The 15,099-nt window shown below is 56.3% G+C and overlaps 1 protein-coding gene across 2 annotated transcripts; it reads left to right on the top strand.

Annotated features, from left to right (window-relative positions):
• The first annotated feature begins 6,112 nt into the window (after window positions 1–6,112).
• PPP1R1B (protein phosphatase 1 regulatory inhibitor subunit 1B) lies at window positions 6,113–15,033 on the top strand. 2 transcript variants are annotated; one of them, XM_045520748.2, is made up of 7 exons: window positions 6,113–6,650; window positions 8,232–8,292; window positions 8,589–8,608; window positions 9,038–9,113; window positions 12,511–12,714; window positions 14,024–14,143; window positions 14,232–15,033. In XM_045520748.2, the coding sequence occupies exons 1-7, from the start codon at window positions 6,570–6,572 to the stop codon at window positions 14,279–14,281; spliced, it is 612 nt and encodes a 203-aa protein (XP_045376704.2). In that variant the 5' UTR covers window positions 6,113–6,569; the 3' UTR covers window positions 14,282–15,033. The 2 variants fall into 2 exon arrangements, with proteins under 2 accessions (XP_045376704.2, XP_010958780.2); XM_010960478.3 differs by having other exon boundaries at window positions 6,117–6,650; window positions 8,586–8,608.
• Window positions 15,034–15,099: the final 66 nt, after the last annotated feature.

Genomic DNA, 15,099 nt, shown 5'->3' with positions numbered 1-15,099 from the left:
CTACCTGACCCCTCCCCTGGAAATCTCCCAAGTATCCCCATCCCAAGATTTGCTACTTGTGGGGGGCTAGCAGATCCAGCCTCTGCTCTTTCCAGCAGGGGGATGAGAAGATAATATTGTCACTAACTGTAAGCACCTACTGTGTGCCTCAGCTTGTTTAATTTTTATAATTCTGTAATTATTATCCCTATTTTATAAATGGAGACATTGAGGAAGGAAAGAGAAGTTGAGGTACTTGCCCAAGGTCACACAGCTAGTAGTGGGGAGGGCAGGATTTGAACTCCTGACCTGATGTGCTTCACCACCCTGCTCCCCCTTTCCTGCTGAGCTCTTTGTGTCTACAGGGGCATGGCCAGATGAACCCTGTCGCCCAGCAGCCCAGCAGATTCAGGGAACACAGTAACAGCAGGCATTTCACCCTGGGTGCCTTTGGAACTTGCAGATGCAGAGAAAACATTCCTCATGTCTGCCATTCACAAGAACCCCCACCCCGTGTGGATTTTCATGGTGCCTTTTATAGGCTAGTGGAAGTTGGGCAAAGTGAATGTTCTGGAGGCCCAAATCCCTCCTCTCATTATCCTGGGGATGAGTGTGTGTGGGCATCGCCCCAGAGCTGGGATGCTATCCCAGCATTCCTTGCCCCCTCTCAGCCCCCGCCTTGAGAGAATAGCAGGGTCAGCGAGTGTGTTAGCATCTGTCGGGGGACCACCCTGATACAGGAATTGAGATTCCAATGCTCTCAGGGATGAGTCCAGGGTCTCCTTAACTCCCAGTTGCTCAGGGGAGCTTCTCTAGGGAATCTGGACACCTTAGCTCCCTGGAACTAAGAAAACCTTTGTCACTTGCCTTCTGAGCCTGGGAGTCCTGGGTTGGGGGTTGTAGGACATTAAGAGGGATGGGCTTTGGGCTGCAGCCCCCTAGGAGTGAAAAACCACCCTCACCTCTCCACTCCACTGAAGCCCAGGGAAGCTGGATTTCATCAGGGTTTCCCCAACACATGCCCAGTTCCTGGGAGAATGGGGGCAAGTTGGAAAGTTGGGGAAAGGAGGCAGGAGGGGCAGGCTGGCGGCACTGAGCTTCTCCATGCAGCCCTCGGGGCCGGGTGCCTGGGCGGGGGGGGGGTGTGCAGAGCAGCTGCTGGCGATTTATTAAGCAGTCACGGAAAAATTGGTTTATAAATTAACAGCTGTTTTAACTTTAGGGCCTCTTCTTCAGGGAATGGAAGCAGCCGACTGGACCGGGATTGGAGTGTGTGTGAGGCTGGTGGAGGGGGTGGGAGGCGGCAGGCTCCGGCAGCTGGCGTTCTTCGGGGGCAGCCTCAGCTGGCACCTCGGGGGGCACCAGGCAGTGGCCAGAGCAGGGGGTCTCCAGGTGCCCGGGGCTGAGGCTGCCCCCGCTGTGGGCTGTCAGCTTGCTCACTCTTCTCAATATCCCACCTGGGGGCGCCAGAGGGCACATATATTGCTGTACTCATGTCTGCCACCAGAGGGCAGCCTCAACACATTGATTTCTGCTTTCCACCCAGATGGGTCCAAAAGGGCTGCGGGAGAGAGAAACCAGGTCCAATGCTGAGCAAGAGAGAAACCTGGACCAGTGCATGCGAGTGATCTTCTACTCCCCCACCTTGATTGGATTAAAGGTAGAAGTGGGGGTGGATATAGCTCAGTGGTAGAGCACATGCTTAGCATCCTGAGTTCAAGCTCCATATTAAAGGCTTTAAAAATAAATAAAAGCAGCAGTAAGAGTGAGAGCTCTGGAGTCAGACAGTCTGCCTTTGGACACAGGCTCTGGGCAAAATTTCCGAGCCTCATTTGTCCCATCTGTAAAATGGAATGATACCAATAAGGATTAAATGAGATAATACATATAAAATGCCTAACCCAGTGCCCAGCACAGAGCAAATGCTCCATATATGTCACACGTTGTCAGTTTCTGTGATTTCTTTGTTTATCTATTCATTCATTCTTCAATCCATCCCCTCTGCAGCATGTAGTGCCTACTGTATTCTGGGCACTATGTCAGGCAAGTGATGATGCAAAGACAGATGGTGGGCAGAATATGTCTCAAAATAGTGTGCTAAGAGTTATGACACACCCAGTGAGAGAGGCGGGGAGACTGACTTGGATGGGGCAAAAGAGAACATTTGAGGGTGATGAAATGTTCTATACCTGTCTTGATAGTGGTCACATGTTGTATAACATTTTCAAAAACTCATAGTAATGTATATTTTAAATGGGTACATTTTATTGCATATAAACTCTAACTCAATAAAGTTGATTTAAAAAAAAAAAAGCACCCAATGTGAATTTATTGAATGGGCGAAGGGACAAGTGACGGATGAATGAATGAAAGAATGAATGTCTCAGATGATTGCCCACCTGCTTTGGTGTCACCATTGTCCCTGCTAAGGGTGCCCTTGCCGTCTCCTCTCGATGTCCACGGGTTTTATGAGAGGCGGGCCTTGGAGTTCCCAACTGTACCCCCTTCTCGCCACCCCCCTTCTCTCTGCCATCAGCAAAAGCAGGGAAAGATGCCCCAGTGTTCCCAGCTAGCGCTCCCTGGTTTCTCTAAGGTTGCTTCGCGGGGCTTCAGGCGGCCTCCCTTCCAGATGCCACATGCCAACGCAGCCAGCTCGACTCAGCTCCGCGGTGCCAAGGTCAGGGATGTGATGCCCAGCTACAGACCCGCAGTGCCAGCAGCCGAGGAGCCCAAACCCCGGCCGACTCCGCCACCTGCGGGCCATTTTCGGAACTGCACCCTTAGTGCTCTACAGAAGCTGGAACCTTTGCTGAATACTGACCAGCAAGCAGCGTTGTACACGGCTGGGGAATTTTTTACTTTTATCTTTTTGAATCCTCACAGATACCACGTGAAGTGGGCTTTGAAACACAAGAAGTGAGGCATGGACAGGCTAAGAAATTTGTCTAAGGTCACACAGTTAGCTTCACATGTTGTATTCCTACCCAGGTCTGTCCAACTCCATGGTCTATGTTCTGTCCACCAGACTGTATCTTGCTTGGGGGAAGGGAGGGGATATTTGGGATTGTCCATTCTCCCTACCTCCCGGAAAGTCTTCACACTTCCAGACGAGGTGAATATAGTACCTCCTGTATGCTGGGCGCCGTGGCAGGCCGCAGGCAATTATGTGAGGAGAAATTGTCTGCTCAAAACAGTGTGCTCAGTCAGACCTAGTATACATTAATTGATGCCCTACAATAAACTTTTTTTGTCAGTCCAAGCAGAAAGACCCATAGTTCAATTGGAGTTAAGTCAAACAAGGTCTTGAATTTGTTCCTTGGACCCAACTGCCTGTGCTTCTAACTCAAGAATAATAACCGAGGAGTGGCATATTATTTTTACATCTCATTTGCATATGATTAATTCCAAGTCAAAGAGAATGGAGGTCACCTTGGCCCCTTGCTTTTCAGCCCCTCTGGGATGCGTCTGACCCTGGCGGCCTCCCCCAGCCCCTGCGGGGCTCCCCCATCCTCACCAGCCCCTCTCCACTCCTTGCCCTCGCCCACACCTCCCCTAGCTACCAGAAGACCCATTCCCTTCCTCCTCTGTCACCCACGCAGCCCCCGCCACCTGGCCGCCCACCTGAAAAACTTTTCCCCAAGTTCTTGAGAAGTCGCGTAGGATCCAGGAGAGAAAAATCAAAGTAATAAAACCTCATTTAATTCCTAACGGAGGGCAGAGCTGTGAGCTGCAATTATCTTAATGCTGAGCTATTTTTACTCTCTCTCCATCTCTGTCTCCTGCCTCTCTCCTTCATGAGGCTTTTTCTCTTTCTCCCTTTGTCTCTCCATCTCTCACATGTGTTTTCTCTTTCTTTTCGATTTTTCCTACCTCCCCCTCCTTTCTCTCTCTCACCTCCTGTCTCTGTCATCCTTCCTTCCCTTCCTCCTCCTTCCTGTCTGTCCCTTGTGTCTGTACCTGTCAGCCAGATTTCCACGTCCTTCTTGGCCACAGGGTTTAGCAGCCAGAGCTGTCGGTAACTGGACAAAGGCTGGGGAAAGAGGGCAAAGACCCTTCCAATCCCCCCAAAGACCCCATCTTCTACACCTACCCAAGAGGGGACAGTCTCCTTTCTCAATTGCCCCAGCCTAGGTCAAGGGAACTTTTGCAGATCCAGGGCCTCCCAGAACTCCAATTCTTTTGGCAGAACCTCCATAAACAAGCCCTCCTTGGTCAAATGAGCCTCAGCCACTATGGTCCCCAAGGCTTTCTCAACTCGGATGGACTCTGAGTTTCCTCTGGTAATGATGCCTTCCTGTCTGAGTCCTCTCAGCACTGATCCAGCTGTTCTCCGTCCCCTTCATCCCACCCAGGATCTTCCCACCCCCCAGCACTGGAGGCCACAGGCCCCTCAGCTTCACCTCGGCCCAGTGGCTACTCAGGTTACTCCTTGGGCCATGCCTTTCCTGTGCCCCTTCTGATTCCCTGAACCTCCTCATTCACCTTCCCAAAGCACCAAGCACCGCCACACTGATCCTTACCACCCCCTAAGGCAACCCATCTGAAGGAGGGGCCTGGGCAAAGCCAGGGGCCGCCAGAGAAGCCCACACCCCTAGGTCAGCAACCTGGCATCTGGCTGTTTCCCGACAAGCATAAAAGTCAACAAACACAGCGGGACTTGAGCCAGGCCTGGGGGTGGGGGGTGGTGCTGAGCGGCCAGGGCTGCCAATGCCCATGGGCAGAGCTCTGCCCTCCTGCCACCCTCTCCCCCTCCCCCAGAGTGGGTACTGACTCTGGGGCACTGCATGTGACCCTGACCCCATTTTCACAAGACTCCTCTGGCCTCCTGCTCCCTTCTCCCTCTGCCAAGGACCCAGCACAGTGGGACTGGGAGTGGAAAAGTTGCTGGGTGGGGGAGGGGGACTCCTGACTGTTCCAGGCCTGAGCGTGACCAGGAGAGAGGAGAGCCAACACAAACAGAGCCCCAGGAAAACACACACATATGTACACGTCTACACACACACCCTCTCAGCACTACAGAGAGCCATTCAGACCCTCAACCCCTGGCCCACAGAGGGAAACACTGTCTCCTGCAAAGGTACCCAGGGCCTGGACAGATAAACAGGGACACGCCAACCCTTGAGGCCATCACCTTCCCTTCCCCCCTCCAGAGACACACACAAACACCTCCGCAGAGAGAGAGACTCACACCTCAGAAAGGAGCACACACACCTCTCCCCCCAGCTCTGTTCCTGCACCCAACTCACACACGTGATGGCACGTGTACCAGAACATGCTGCCTCCCCACACCCCTGACTCTGTCCCCCTGGGTTGGCTCTGTCTCTCTCCCTCATGTTAGATCTGTGGAGAAAAGGCAGGAAACATGTGAATCCAGGGTACATCATGGCAGGGACACGTTCCCTGCCCCCACAGGAATTTTCCCAGGATCACAACCTCATCCCTCTCTACTGTACAGGCTAGAGCTGTAGATACAGTACTTCTCCCCCCTCCCCCACCCCGCAAGCTGGCACACGCCTGCCCATCACCTTGACAGCCTCTGACATCCTCCCCCACCCCACCCCCTCCTCCGCGCGCACAGAGTCTTCCCACACCCTGCCACTCACACCCGCATCCTTGACACTCTGACACACTTACTCACGTAGACTCACACACTCTCTCACTACACCGACCCCCACCCCAACACGCATTCCCTAGCTATAGGGCTACAGGCACCAGCACTCACACACACTCTGCTATGATGACTGACACGTGTCCTCCCACGCACAACCGGCTCTTTCACACTCACTCGCTTTCTAGGACACCCCCATTCACAGCGTGACACGCTGGTGGTATTCTCTCCACGACCTCACAGGCCTCCCTGTGAAACTCCATGTATCCAGGCCAGGAAAGGGTTAAAGTCAGAGTCCCCGCTGCCCCTCTCCCCTCGGCTTCCCCCCATTATCCTCCCTGCTGGACTCCATCAATAATGCAGCTTCAAGTTCTGGGGAGACGGCAGGGGGCCCCCAGCCCGCTCCCTCGGTCCTTTCTCACACTCCCCACCCTCCTCCCAGACCGGGAGAACACGCTTCTCGGTGCTCATTGGCCACTTTTTCCTGAGCCCTCCCACCAAGCAGCCGGGCGCCAGTCCCAGGCCGAGGGGACGGGCTGGGGACCCCAAGGCTGGGGCCGGAGGGTGACACCCGGAGAGAAGGAACGAGGCAGAGACAGACAGAGACACGCGGAGAGGGAGCGAGGGAGCTAGAGGAAGGGCGGAGAGACCGAGAGCCAGAGACACAGAGAGAGCGAGGGAGAGAGAGACCCAGCCCCGCGAGCCAGGGAGCCCGGGGTGCAGGCGCGAGGGGACCGAGGCTCCGGCGAGCCCCAGAGCCGGGACGCCCGGAGCCCCGAGGGCAGGCCAGCCGGCGGCCGCCCCCCGCCCCCGCCCCTCGCCGGCGCAGTATTTTTATCTGTGCGTGAACAGCCCTCCTCCTCCTCCCAGCCTCACTCAGCCCGCTGTCGCCGCGGCGCCCCGAGCAGCGCGGGGAGCCGAGACGGGACCGCAGCCCCGGACCCCGCGGCGCGCGCCCCACCCCACTGACCACCCGCCAGCCATGGACCCCAAGGACCGCAAGAAGATCCAGTTCTCGGTGCCCGCGACCCCCGGCCAGCTCGACCCCCGCCAGGTGGAGATGGTAAGGGGGCCGCGCTCCACCTCCGGCCGCGCCCCACCCACCCAACACCCAAGCTCCTCTGTGCTCTGGGGTCGAAACTATCCTTGGGGACAGGGGCAAAGGAGTCCCCGGGCCCGCCTCGGAAGTGGCCAGGGCGCGCGAGGCAGCGCGTGAAGTTGGCTGGAGACTCGTGCAACTTTTTCCCGGGGCCTTCGTCCTGATCCTGGGGAGGGAAAACTGTCCTCTGGACCCTGCACAGTGCCCTTCTTTCCTAAGCCACCACGTGGACCACTGGTGTGGCTCAGATGTGAGAAACGTGGTCCACTGACCCATTACACCGAGCACGCCTCTGCCTGGCAGCCCCACACTCTAGCCCTCTCCCTAGTCCCACCCTGCGTGCCTGACCTGGGGTCGCCAGAACCTTGTTCTGACCTCTAGAACCTCCTGTCAGGCGCTGGACAGAGCCACAACGTGGGGTTGGAGGGTGACCAGTCATCACAGGAGCTAGAACTCCTCACACAGACAACTAAGTTCTCCGGACCGCTTTTCTGTGAGCTGGAGGCTTCCAAAGGCTGGGGGTGGGGGTGTTAGAGGGCTGTGATGGAGGGAAAGAAGAGAGTTCTGTACCCCATTCACTTGTTGCTGAGATGTGCTGGCACCGAACAGGACAGTGAGAGTGGGGCCAAGTCATTTTGGGGGGATAGGGTGTCATGGGGGGCGCACTAGTTCCCGGGCCCTAGCAGCTTTTGGTCTGGAGGGCAGCATTGGGAGCTTGGAGGAGGGAGGTGGCAGTTTCAGTTTAATTCACCTGGTTCTTTTTGTGCATTTCCCTGGAGCTCGGAGGGGACCTAATTAACTGACAGTTGGTCTGATTGCCAAGCTGGGGGAAGGAGGCTGGTTACTGGGAGTGCTCACTGCCCCCACCCCCATTTCAGCTTGGCTCAGGTACCAAGGAGGGCAACTTTTTGTTTTTTATGAAGACTGGGCGAAGAGTTCTGTAGCTTGAGAGAGGGGCCCAGACCCAGGCCCCCAGAGACCACCCTCAGGCCCCTGTGGGTCTGGGGCTCAGGCCCATACTTGAGCCTCATTGTGAGGTTGGAGGTGCCTGTGGTGCCATGCTCAGCCTCTCTCTGCAGCTGGATCCAGTTTCTTTAGAGTCCTTGAGCTGACCTTAGGTGGGCAGGGCCACGAGGGTGCCATGGCCCACAGGGCATCTTCTACAGCCAGCTTTAAGTCCTGAGGTCTGATGTCTTCAAAGGCCTTGATGGGGAAGATAGGAAGGAAGGTACATGTTCTGGAGTAGCCATGGAGTGGAATAGGCTTCGACTGGGAGCCAGTGATGAGTTTTTCTTGTCCTTTCTCTGCCTTGGTATGCTGTGTTGCTTTGAGGTCTTTGCTGAACCTCTCTGAGCCTTGGGTTTTCACCATGGTAAAATGAGGGGGTTGGGTGAGCTATGGAGTTCCTTTCAGCTCTGACAGTCTTTGATCCAAAAGTTCCCTGGGGACTCCAAAGCACTGTTTGTTCCCTGCTGGGGGTGGGCTGCAGGTGCTCATCCTGCCACCCGCCCCCCCCATCTCCCATCTCTTTCTCCATCTCCTTAGATCCGGCGCAGAAGACCAACCCCTGCCATGCTGTTCCGGCTCTCAGAGCACTCCTCGCCAGGTGGGCCCCTTCCCTGCCCCTCAGTCCTGGCCCCACCCTAACTCTGATGCCTTCTTGAGGCCCCTGTCAAAGTCTCAGAGTAGGAGACCGAGCAGAAGATGGAGGTGGTGGTTGGGGGAAGGTCCAGGAACCCAGCTCTCCTGGGTTCATTTATTGACCAGGCACCTCCCAACACGAGGAAGAAAAGGGCACAGTGGCTGAACCTTTGGGGAAAGTAATTTGGATTCTTTCTCTCTTCCCTCTCTCCCTCTTATCTCTTCTTCCCGGCTTGGTGCATTGGTGGCCTCCCTCAGAAGAGGAGGCCTCCCCCCACCAGGTGAGTTTCCAGGGGCAGCTGGAAGGAGGCATGCCAGGGCCCTTTGTGGTGGGGGTGGATGGGATCACTTCCCAATTAACACAGGGTGCCACCCAGGAGGACATTAGCATATCAACCGGCACCTGGGTGAGAGTGCCTGGTGCCAGAGTGCCTCCAGCAGATCCTCCTCTGCCCTTGTCTTTCCTCTGCTCAGACTCAGGCTGGGCCTCCAGAACCCAAAGTCCTGCCCTGAGCCAGGCCACAGCTACAGAGACCCTCCCAAAGCCACCAGGTAGCCTCAGCAGGTGCAGCACCTGAGGGGCAGCTGTGCATGGACCCAACAGCAGAGGCTAGACCAGTGGGCCCAGGTTGCCATGGCGGGATGGAACAGAGGGAGGGTAAAGGGAAGAGGCCTCTGGGCGCCCATTTAACCTGGCACTTCCCCGGCAGAGAGCCTCAGGAGAAGGGCACCACCTCAAGTCGAAGAGACCCAACCCCTGTGCCTACACACCCCCTTCACTGAAAGGTACTCTCCCCCCACCCATCAGTCTGGCTGTTCCCTTGACCCCTGGAACTGGGCTGACATTGGGGGTGGGGGTGAAATGCCAAGCTTTTGTCAGTGGAGAGCGATTGTCTTGTGTATCCACCCCAATCCCTATTTAGAGACAAGTTCTTTCTTTTTTCTTGTAAAAATGATCGAGAGGCTGAAAAGGGTGGCGCGTGGGTCTTAAAATCCGGTTGAGGGGTTGAAAGAAAAGAGGTAGCTGGCCCCACATAACAAGCAGGCATCAACTTAAAGAGATTCAGCTCTGAGCCTCCTTTGCAAGCGTGCGCCAGGCCACCTCCCGCTCCCCGTCCCCAAAGGGCACCTCCTTTGGGCAGCACCCCTTGCTCTCCTCTCCCATCCCTAGACATTTGCACAGGTCTGCACACTGATGCTGCTGTTCCTGCTTTTCTTCTCTAAAGGCAAGTCATTTCTATAGCACTCATTTATCGAACACCTAGTGTATATACCAGGCACCCCCTGGTGAGCACCGGACAAAATAAGAGTAAGATTTGGCCACTGCCCTCTCAGGGCCCTTCACCTCAAAGGGTTAGGGAGAGTTACAGAGGCGAGGACGTTTAAGCTTGGATTTGAAGAATGAATAGGAATTCACACCAGGCACGGAGGGGCATTCCCGGAAGAAGGAGGAAGATGTGCAAAGAGGAGCAGATGTGAAATCACCAGGGGTCTTCGGGGCCAGCCGGGAGACTTGGCTTCCAGCTGTGGAGCTGAGGGAGACACACCTGGAGGAGAAGCTGGGGCAGGTGGGAGTGTGGGGAGAGTCTCTTCCTAACTAAGCCTTAGGATGCTTTCCCATCCCCACTTCACCTCCCGCCCCCCCCCCCCAGGCTCTTCCTGACTGGCCAGCCCTCTCCTCCCACGGAGGGAGGGAGGGAGTCCAGAAGGGTGTGATGAGAGCTCCCTCAGGCATGGGTTTAATGAGTTCCCAGCAACTGGCCAAGGTCTACAGGTGTACCTGCCAGCCTGCCCGCCATGGTTGGGATCAGAGAGGCCGGGAGGAGAGGAGAGAAGGGCAGGGGCCCTTTCTCTTCCCCTAGGACGGGAAGATGTAGGGATAGCAAGCAGGCAGTGGGTTCAGCATTTGGAAGGACTTCCTACCTGTAGGGATGTGGAGAAGGCCAGCCCCCGAAACAGTCATGAGGGAGGTGGCATCTTCTCAGGACAGAATGTAAGAAATCTCTCTCCTCTACCCAGGGCTGGGTAGGGGGCAAATGGCTGTGACAGGGAAGGGGCCCCCCCTTGGCCTCTTGATTGTGCGTAAGGCCCAGAGGGCTGGGGTGAAGAAGACCGGGCCAGGGTGCTTCCCAGGTGTCCTGCAATGGCCATGACTGTGCCCCATCCACACTGCCCCTTTGGGCTGTGATTTAAAAGGGTCTAAGTAGGGAGAGGCCAGGCAGGGGAAAGGGGCCAGGAGAGGGGTTGGGAGACTGCTGTGGTGGGGACCTTTGAACTTAAAAAGGGAGACTTGGAGTGGGAGGTATAGCTCAAGTGGTAGGGCACATGCCTAGCGTGCACGAGGCCCTGGGTTCAATCCCCAGTACCTCCATTAAAAAAAATTAAATAGATAAACCTAATTACCTCCACCCACTGCCAAAAAAAACTAAAAAGAAAAGGGAGACTTGGGGGAGTTCAGGGTCCCAGAGATGGAGCCAGAGCAAGGAGGCAGCTGGGAGGGTAAGGAGAGGTGGGGTAGACCCCAGAGAGCCCCAGGAGGCTGGAGGCAGGAGAGGAGGCAGGAGGTGCGGGAGGCTCACGGGGCGCCGGCACAGGGCTGCGCACACCTATTGTCGCTGTGGCTCACGATCTGAAGAACTGAACTTTCCTCCCCCGTCTGGCTGCTCCTCGAGCTGCCACCTCCTCTCCTCCCTTCCCCCTTCCTCCAACCCTCAGCAGACCCTTCTGTACCTGGAGGGCACTATTTTGCAGGCGTCAGTCCCTTTCTGGGTAAGGGAAAGTACTTGGTGGGGTTGGGGATTTGTAGGGGGAGAAGCCCAAGGCCCCCAAGGGACGGTGGACACTGACTCTTGACTTGAGGGGGGCTCTCCAAGGCTGAGCTCTCACACTTGGCTCAAGGTGAAGTTTTGCCGAGTCCCCAAGGAGAGGGCAGGGCGATTTATTGCGCTTTTATTGCCTGGATAGTCTGCCCAGAGCCAGCAAGAGGCACTGGGCGGGAAGCTCGGGGCAAGGCGGGGCAGTGGGTATGCACAATGCACCCTCTGTGCCCATCCCCGAGTTGGCAGGAGTGCAGTGCCCTGCTCCCTGCACCGGAGGTTTCCAGCCTGGATCTACCCCCTGGGCTTTCTGACGGAAGGGGCCGCCTGCGGACCAAGAAGTAGCTGCAGCAACCACAGCCCCTGGCTGTCAGCATCTGGCCTGTGGGCCTTGAATTTAGTGGCCTATATGCACTAAAATCCCACCAGCTCCTGGCCCCCTGCTGCCTCTGCCCCAGCTACTCCTCACGGGGTCCTCTTACCCCCTGCCATTCTCCCAGAGTCCCCCAGCCCTGGCCCCTTTCTCCTAAGCCCCCGTTCCTTTCCATCTTTTGGAAACTTCTCTCCAGCTGCCCACACTGTTCCCTTCCTAGGCCCTATCCCAGCAGGCCTTGGTGGTGTTGGGGGGGTGGGTGGTGTTTGCTGCTTTCTAGGTCACCGCAAAGGGAGCTGAAGCTTGGGGATGTGGGTCAAGATTGTGGGGGCCGCGTCTGAGCCACCACATCCCTAGGCATGGATGTCGCTGGCGGCAGACTCATGTCCTCAGTCTCAGACTTCTCCTACCTCCTAGGCAGAGGTGTGTGGAGGGGCATCTATGATGGGGCCAGGAAGTGGGGACCAAATCCAGCACGAGGTGGTGGGCAGGATCGGGGTGAGCAGTGAGCCCAAAGCATGCTGAGCACTTCCCTAGAAACGGAAAGGGACAAATCTCCCAGGGCCTAGCCCACAGGCCCTGTGCCTTCTCCCAGGGCTGTAGCTGGTGGGCACTGTCTCTAGTGCCGGGTCTTTGGAGAATCCAGCTCCCCAGCCAGAGAATGTTAAGCTGTTGCTGGGCCCGCCTGGTCTTGTCCAGCTTGGCACCCTGTGGTGTGGGGAGCTGCCTGTGCCAGCCTCTGGAGGACCAGCATCTTTGGACAGCTTAAAAGCCAAACAGGATCAAGAGACTACACCCCACTGCTTCTACTCTGGTCTGGCCCCCAGCAGACTGACCCGCCACCTTTAGTTTTTGAACTAGACCCCTGAGGGGGTTAGCTCTGCCCCAGGCCCACTGGAAGGAGGCCAGGGGGCTGGGCCACATGCTTCTCCCGCCCCACGGGCTGCTTCTTGGGCTTGGCTGACCCTTGCCTTCCCGGGTCCCCCCGTGCCAGCCGTGCAGCGCATTGCCGAGTCTCACCTGCAGTCCATCAGCAACCTGAACGAGAACCAGGCCTCAGAGGAGGAGGATGAGCTGGGGGAGCTGAGGGAACTGGGCTATCCAAGAGAGGAGGAGGAGGAGGAGGAGGAGGATGACGAAGAAGAGGAGGAGGAGGAGGACAGCCAGGCTGAAGTCCTGAAGGGCAGCAGGGGGTCTGGTAAGCTGAAGGGGCTGTGAAGCCTGGGTTCCCCCACCATGGGTTAGGTGGGGGTCCTCCTTGAGTGTCCTGGGGCTCCCCCTCCCAGTTCACAGTTTCTCACATGTGTAAACGGCAGTCACACCACAAGGGCCTCCCCATCCTCTCACCCCACAGGATGCCTCGCACTCAGCCTTATCTGACACCTGGGCTGCTCCCATCCTTGCCTCAGTCCTTCTCCCAATCAGGTTTCCCCCAATAATTCCTCTCTTTCCTAAGAATTAAGGCAAGGCCACATGAGGTTTGAGGCTAGACCTAAGAAAGGACTTACCACCCATGGTGGTGAGGGGGTGCAAGGAGATGAGGAAGAGAGGACTAGGAGTGTCCAGTGCCCCCATCACCTGTATTTCTGAACACAGGGAGGCAGAGAGCTGGTTGGTAAGTCCTCTCCAGGAACATGTGGCTCTCTCTCGCCGGTTATTTCCTAGGCTGGAGGTGAGAGGGTGCCCTCTAGTGTCTAGATGGAAAATCTAGGATTCAAGAGCCAACCTTGTCCTCTGCGCCTCCAGCCCCAGCTGCCTGGAAAAAGAGGGGCCAGGGAGGGGCCTAACACCTACCCGAAAGGCCTCAGGGCTAGTGGCCCCAGATCCAAAAATCTCCACAGAGGGTCCCAAGGCCCAGAGAATTCCTAAGCAGGAGGATCTCAGCCCCTCCCATGGCTGTGTTTTTCCACACCTGGCCACAGTCCCTCCCAGTGTGCATTGAACTTTTTGGTCCCATTACTTATGGGGATGAAAATAGGCAACCACCCCTGCTTGAAGTGTCCATCCCTTGCATTCAAACAGAATGGCGTGGGCCTCCTCTCTGCACTGGCAGTGGGGGCATCAGCCACGGGGGCAAAAGCTCCAGCTGGAAGAGTTGAGTCAACTCCCCCTGAGACTCCCAGCACAAGTGAAGAGAAGGTGAAAGGAGACTGTTCCCTCAGGAAAAGCAGCAGGGCAGTGGATCATATGACGCAATGACCAAGGAGTAATATAGATCGCCACCACCCCGGCTGCCAGCACTGGGCTGCAGGGTGTTAACTATTATCTTATTTAAGGCAGTCAACACAATTTCCTTCTTACCATCCCTTTCAGAGAGGTAACAAGGGACTTATATAGGTCATATGGTTAGTCATTGGAAGAGCTGTCTTAGTCCAGTGCTCTCTCCACTACACCATGATGCCCTCAGAAAGCTTAACATCAACCATCTGACAGACTCAGCTCATGTTCCAGAATGGCCAGATGGATGCTCAGAGGCTGTGTTTTAATCCTTTCTCTCCTGTCCCCAGCTGGGCAGAAGACAACTTGTGGTCAAGGTCTGGAGGGTCCCTGGGAGCACCCACCCCCTCTGGATGAGCCCCAGAGAGATGGAAGCTCTGAGGACCAAGTGGAAGACTCAGCATTAAATGGTGAGGTTTGGGCGTGGGGGGGAGGGGAGGCAGGGCTGGGATCTTGGTGGACGTGGCCAGGCCCTAAGTCCCTCTGTTTGCCTTGCAGAGCCTGAGGAGGAGCCACAGCGCCCTGCCCACCCTGAGCCTGGCACATAGGCACCCAGCCTCGCATCTCTTGGAAGGAAGTGGAGGGGACATTGCTGTTCCCCAGAAACCCACTCTGTCTCCACCCTATTTTTTACCCTTCCCCTCACGCGCTAGGGCTGTGGCTACTGACTTCTAGAAGACTAAGGCTGGTCTGTGTTTGCTTGTTTGCCCACCTTTGGCTAATGCCCAGAGTCCCCGGGAACTTGCTACCTGATGCCTACCCCTGCCAGTCATTTCCCCATTCACCAAGTGGGGGATGGGATGTGAGAGAGCTTGCATTGGAAAGCCCAGTCAATGGGGACGAAGGTTCATTCTTCACAGTTCTACTCCCCAGACCCTCTCCCCTGGGCACAGGAAACCACAGGGCAGGACCCTAAGATCTGGGGAAAGGGTGTACTGAAAACCTGTAACTGCCCTTAGATCCTCCATCCCCTGGGGAATTCCAAGTCACCACCCTTCTCACTGGCTTCTACCAGGGTCCAGCATTCAGGCATCCTTTTCACAGCCTCAACATTTTGGAAGTCTTCCCCTGTTACCTGCTCCCCAGCCTGGGTGCCTGGAAGATGGACTGGCAGAGGCTGCTTTGTTGCGTTTTGTTTGTGCTTTCATGCCAGGAATGCCGCCTATTACTAAGTCTTTATGGGGGGTGCACGGTGGGGGAGCCAGGTTCTCCTTGTCCTCCAGCTGCTCAGCCCCCTTCCCCTCTTTCCTGACTCCAGGCCTGAACCATTCCCGTGCTGTAATAAATCTTTGTAAATAACTGTGCTGAGACTTCTCTTTCAGGGTAAAGGAGAGGGAGGAGGAGGTAACGGGATTCCCCAAGTGTC

Source organism: Camelus bactrianus, chromosome 16 (assembly GCF_048773025.1).
Source record: "Camelus bactrianus isolate YW-2024 breed Bactrian camel chromosome 16, ASM4877302v1, whole genome shotgun sequence".
NCBI lineage: Eukaryota > Metazoa > Chordata > Mammalia > Artiodactyla > Camelidae > Camelus > Camelus bactrianus.
Note: the sequence above shows the minus strand (reverse complement) of the source record. Positions and strands in the feature narration are given on the sequence as shown.

Excerpts from the sequence above, each read along its gene's own strand:
- PPP1R1B (XM_010960478.3), top strand. The coding sequence starts at position 6,570 with ATGGACCCCAAGGACCGCAAGAAGATCCAGTTCTCGGTGCCCGCGACC. Across the intron at positions 9,114-12,510 it reads CACACCCCCTTCACTGAAAG|CCGTGCAGCGCATTGCCGAG; the intron begins GTACTCTCCCCC and ends CCCCCGTGCCAG. Across the intron at positions 12,715-14,023 it reads GAAGGGCAGCAGGGGGTCTG|CTGGGCAGAAGACAACTTGT; the intron begins GTAAGCTGAAGG and ends TCCTGTCCCCAG.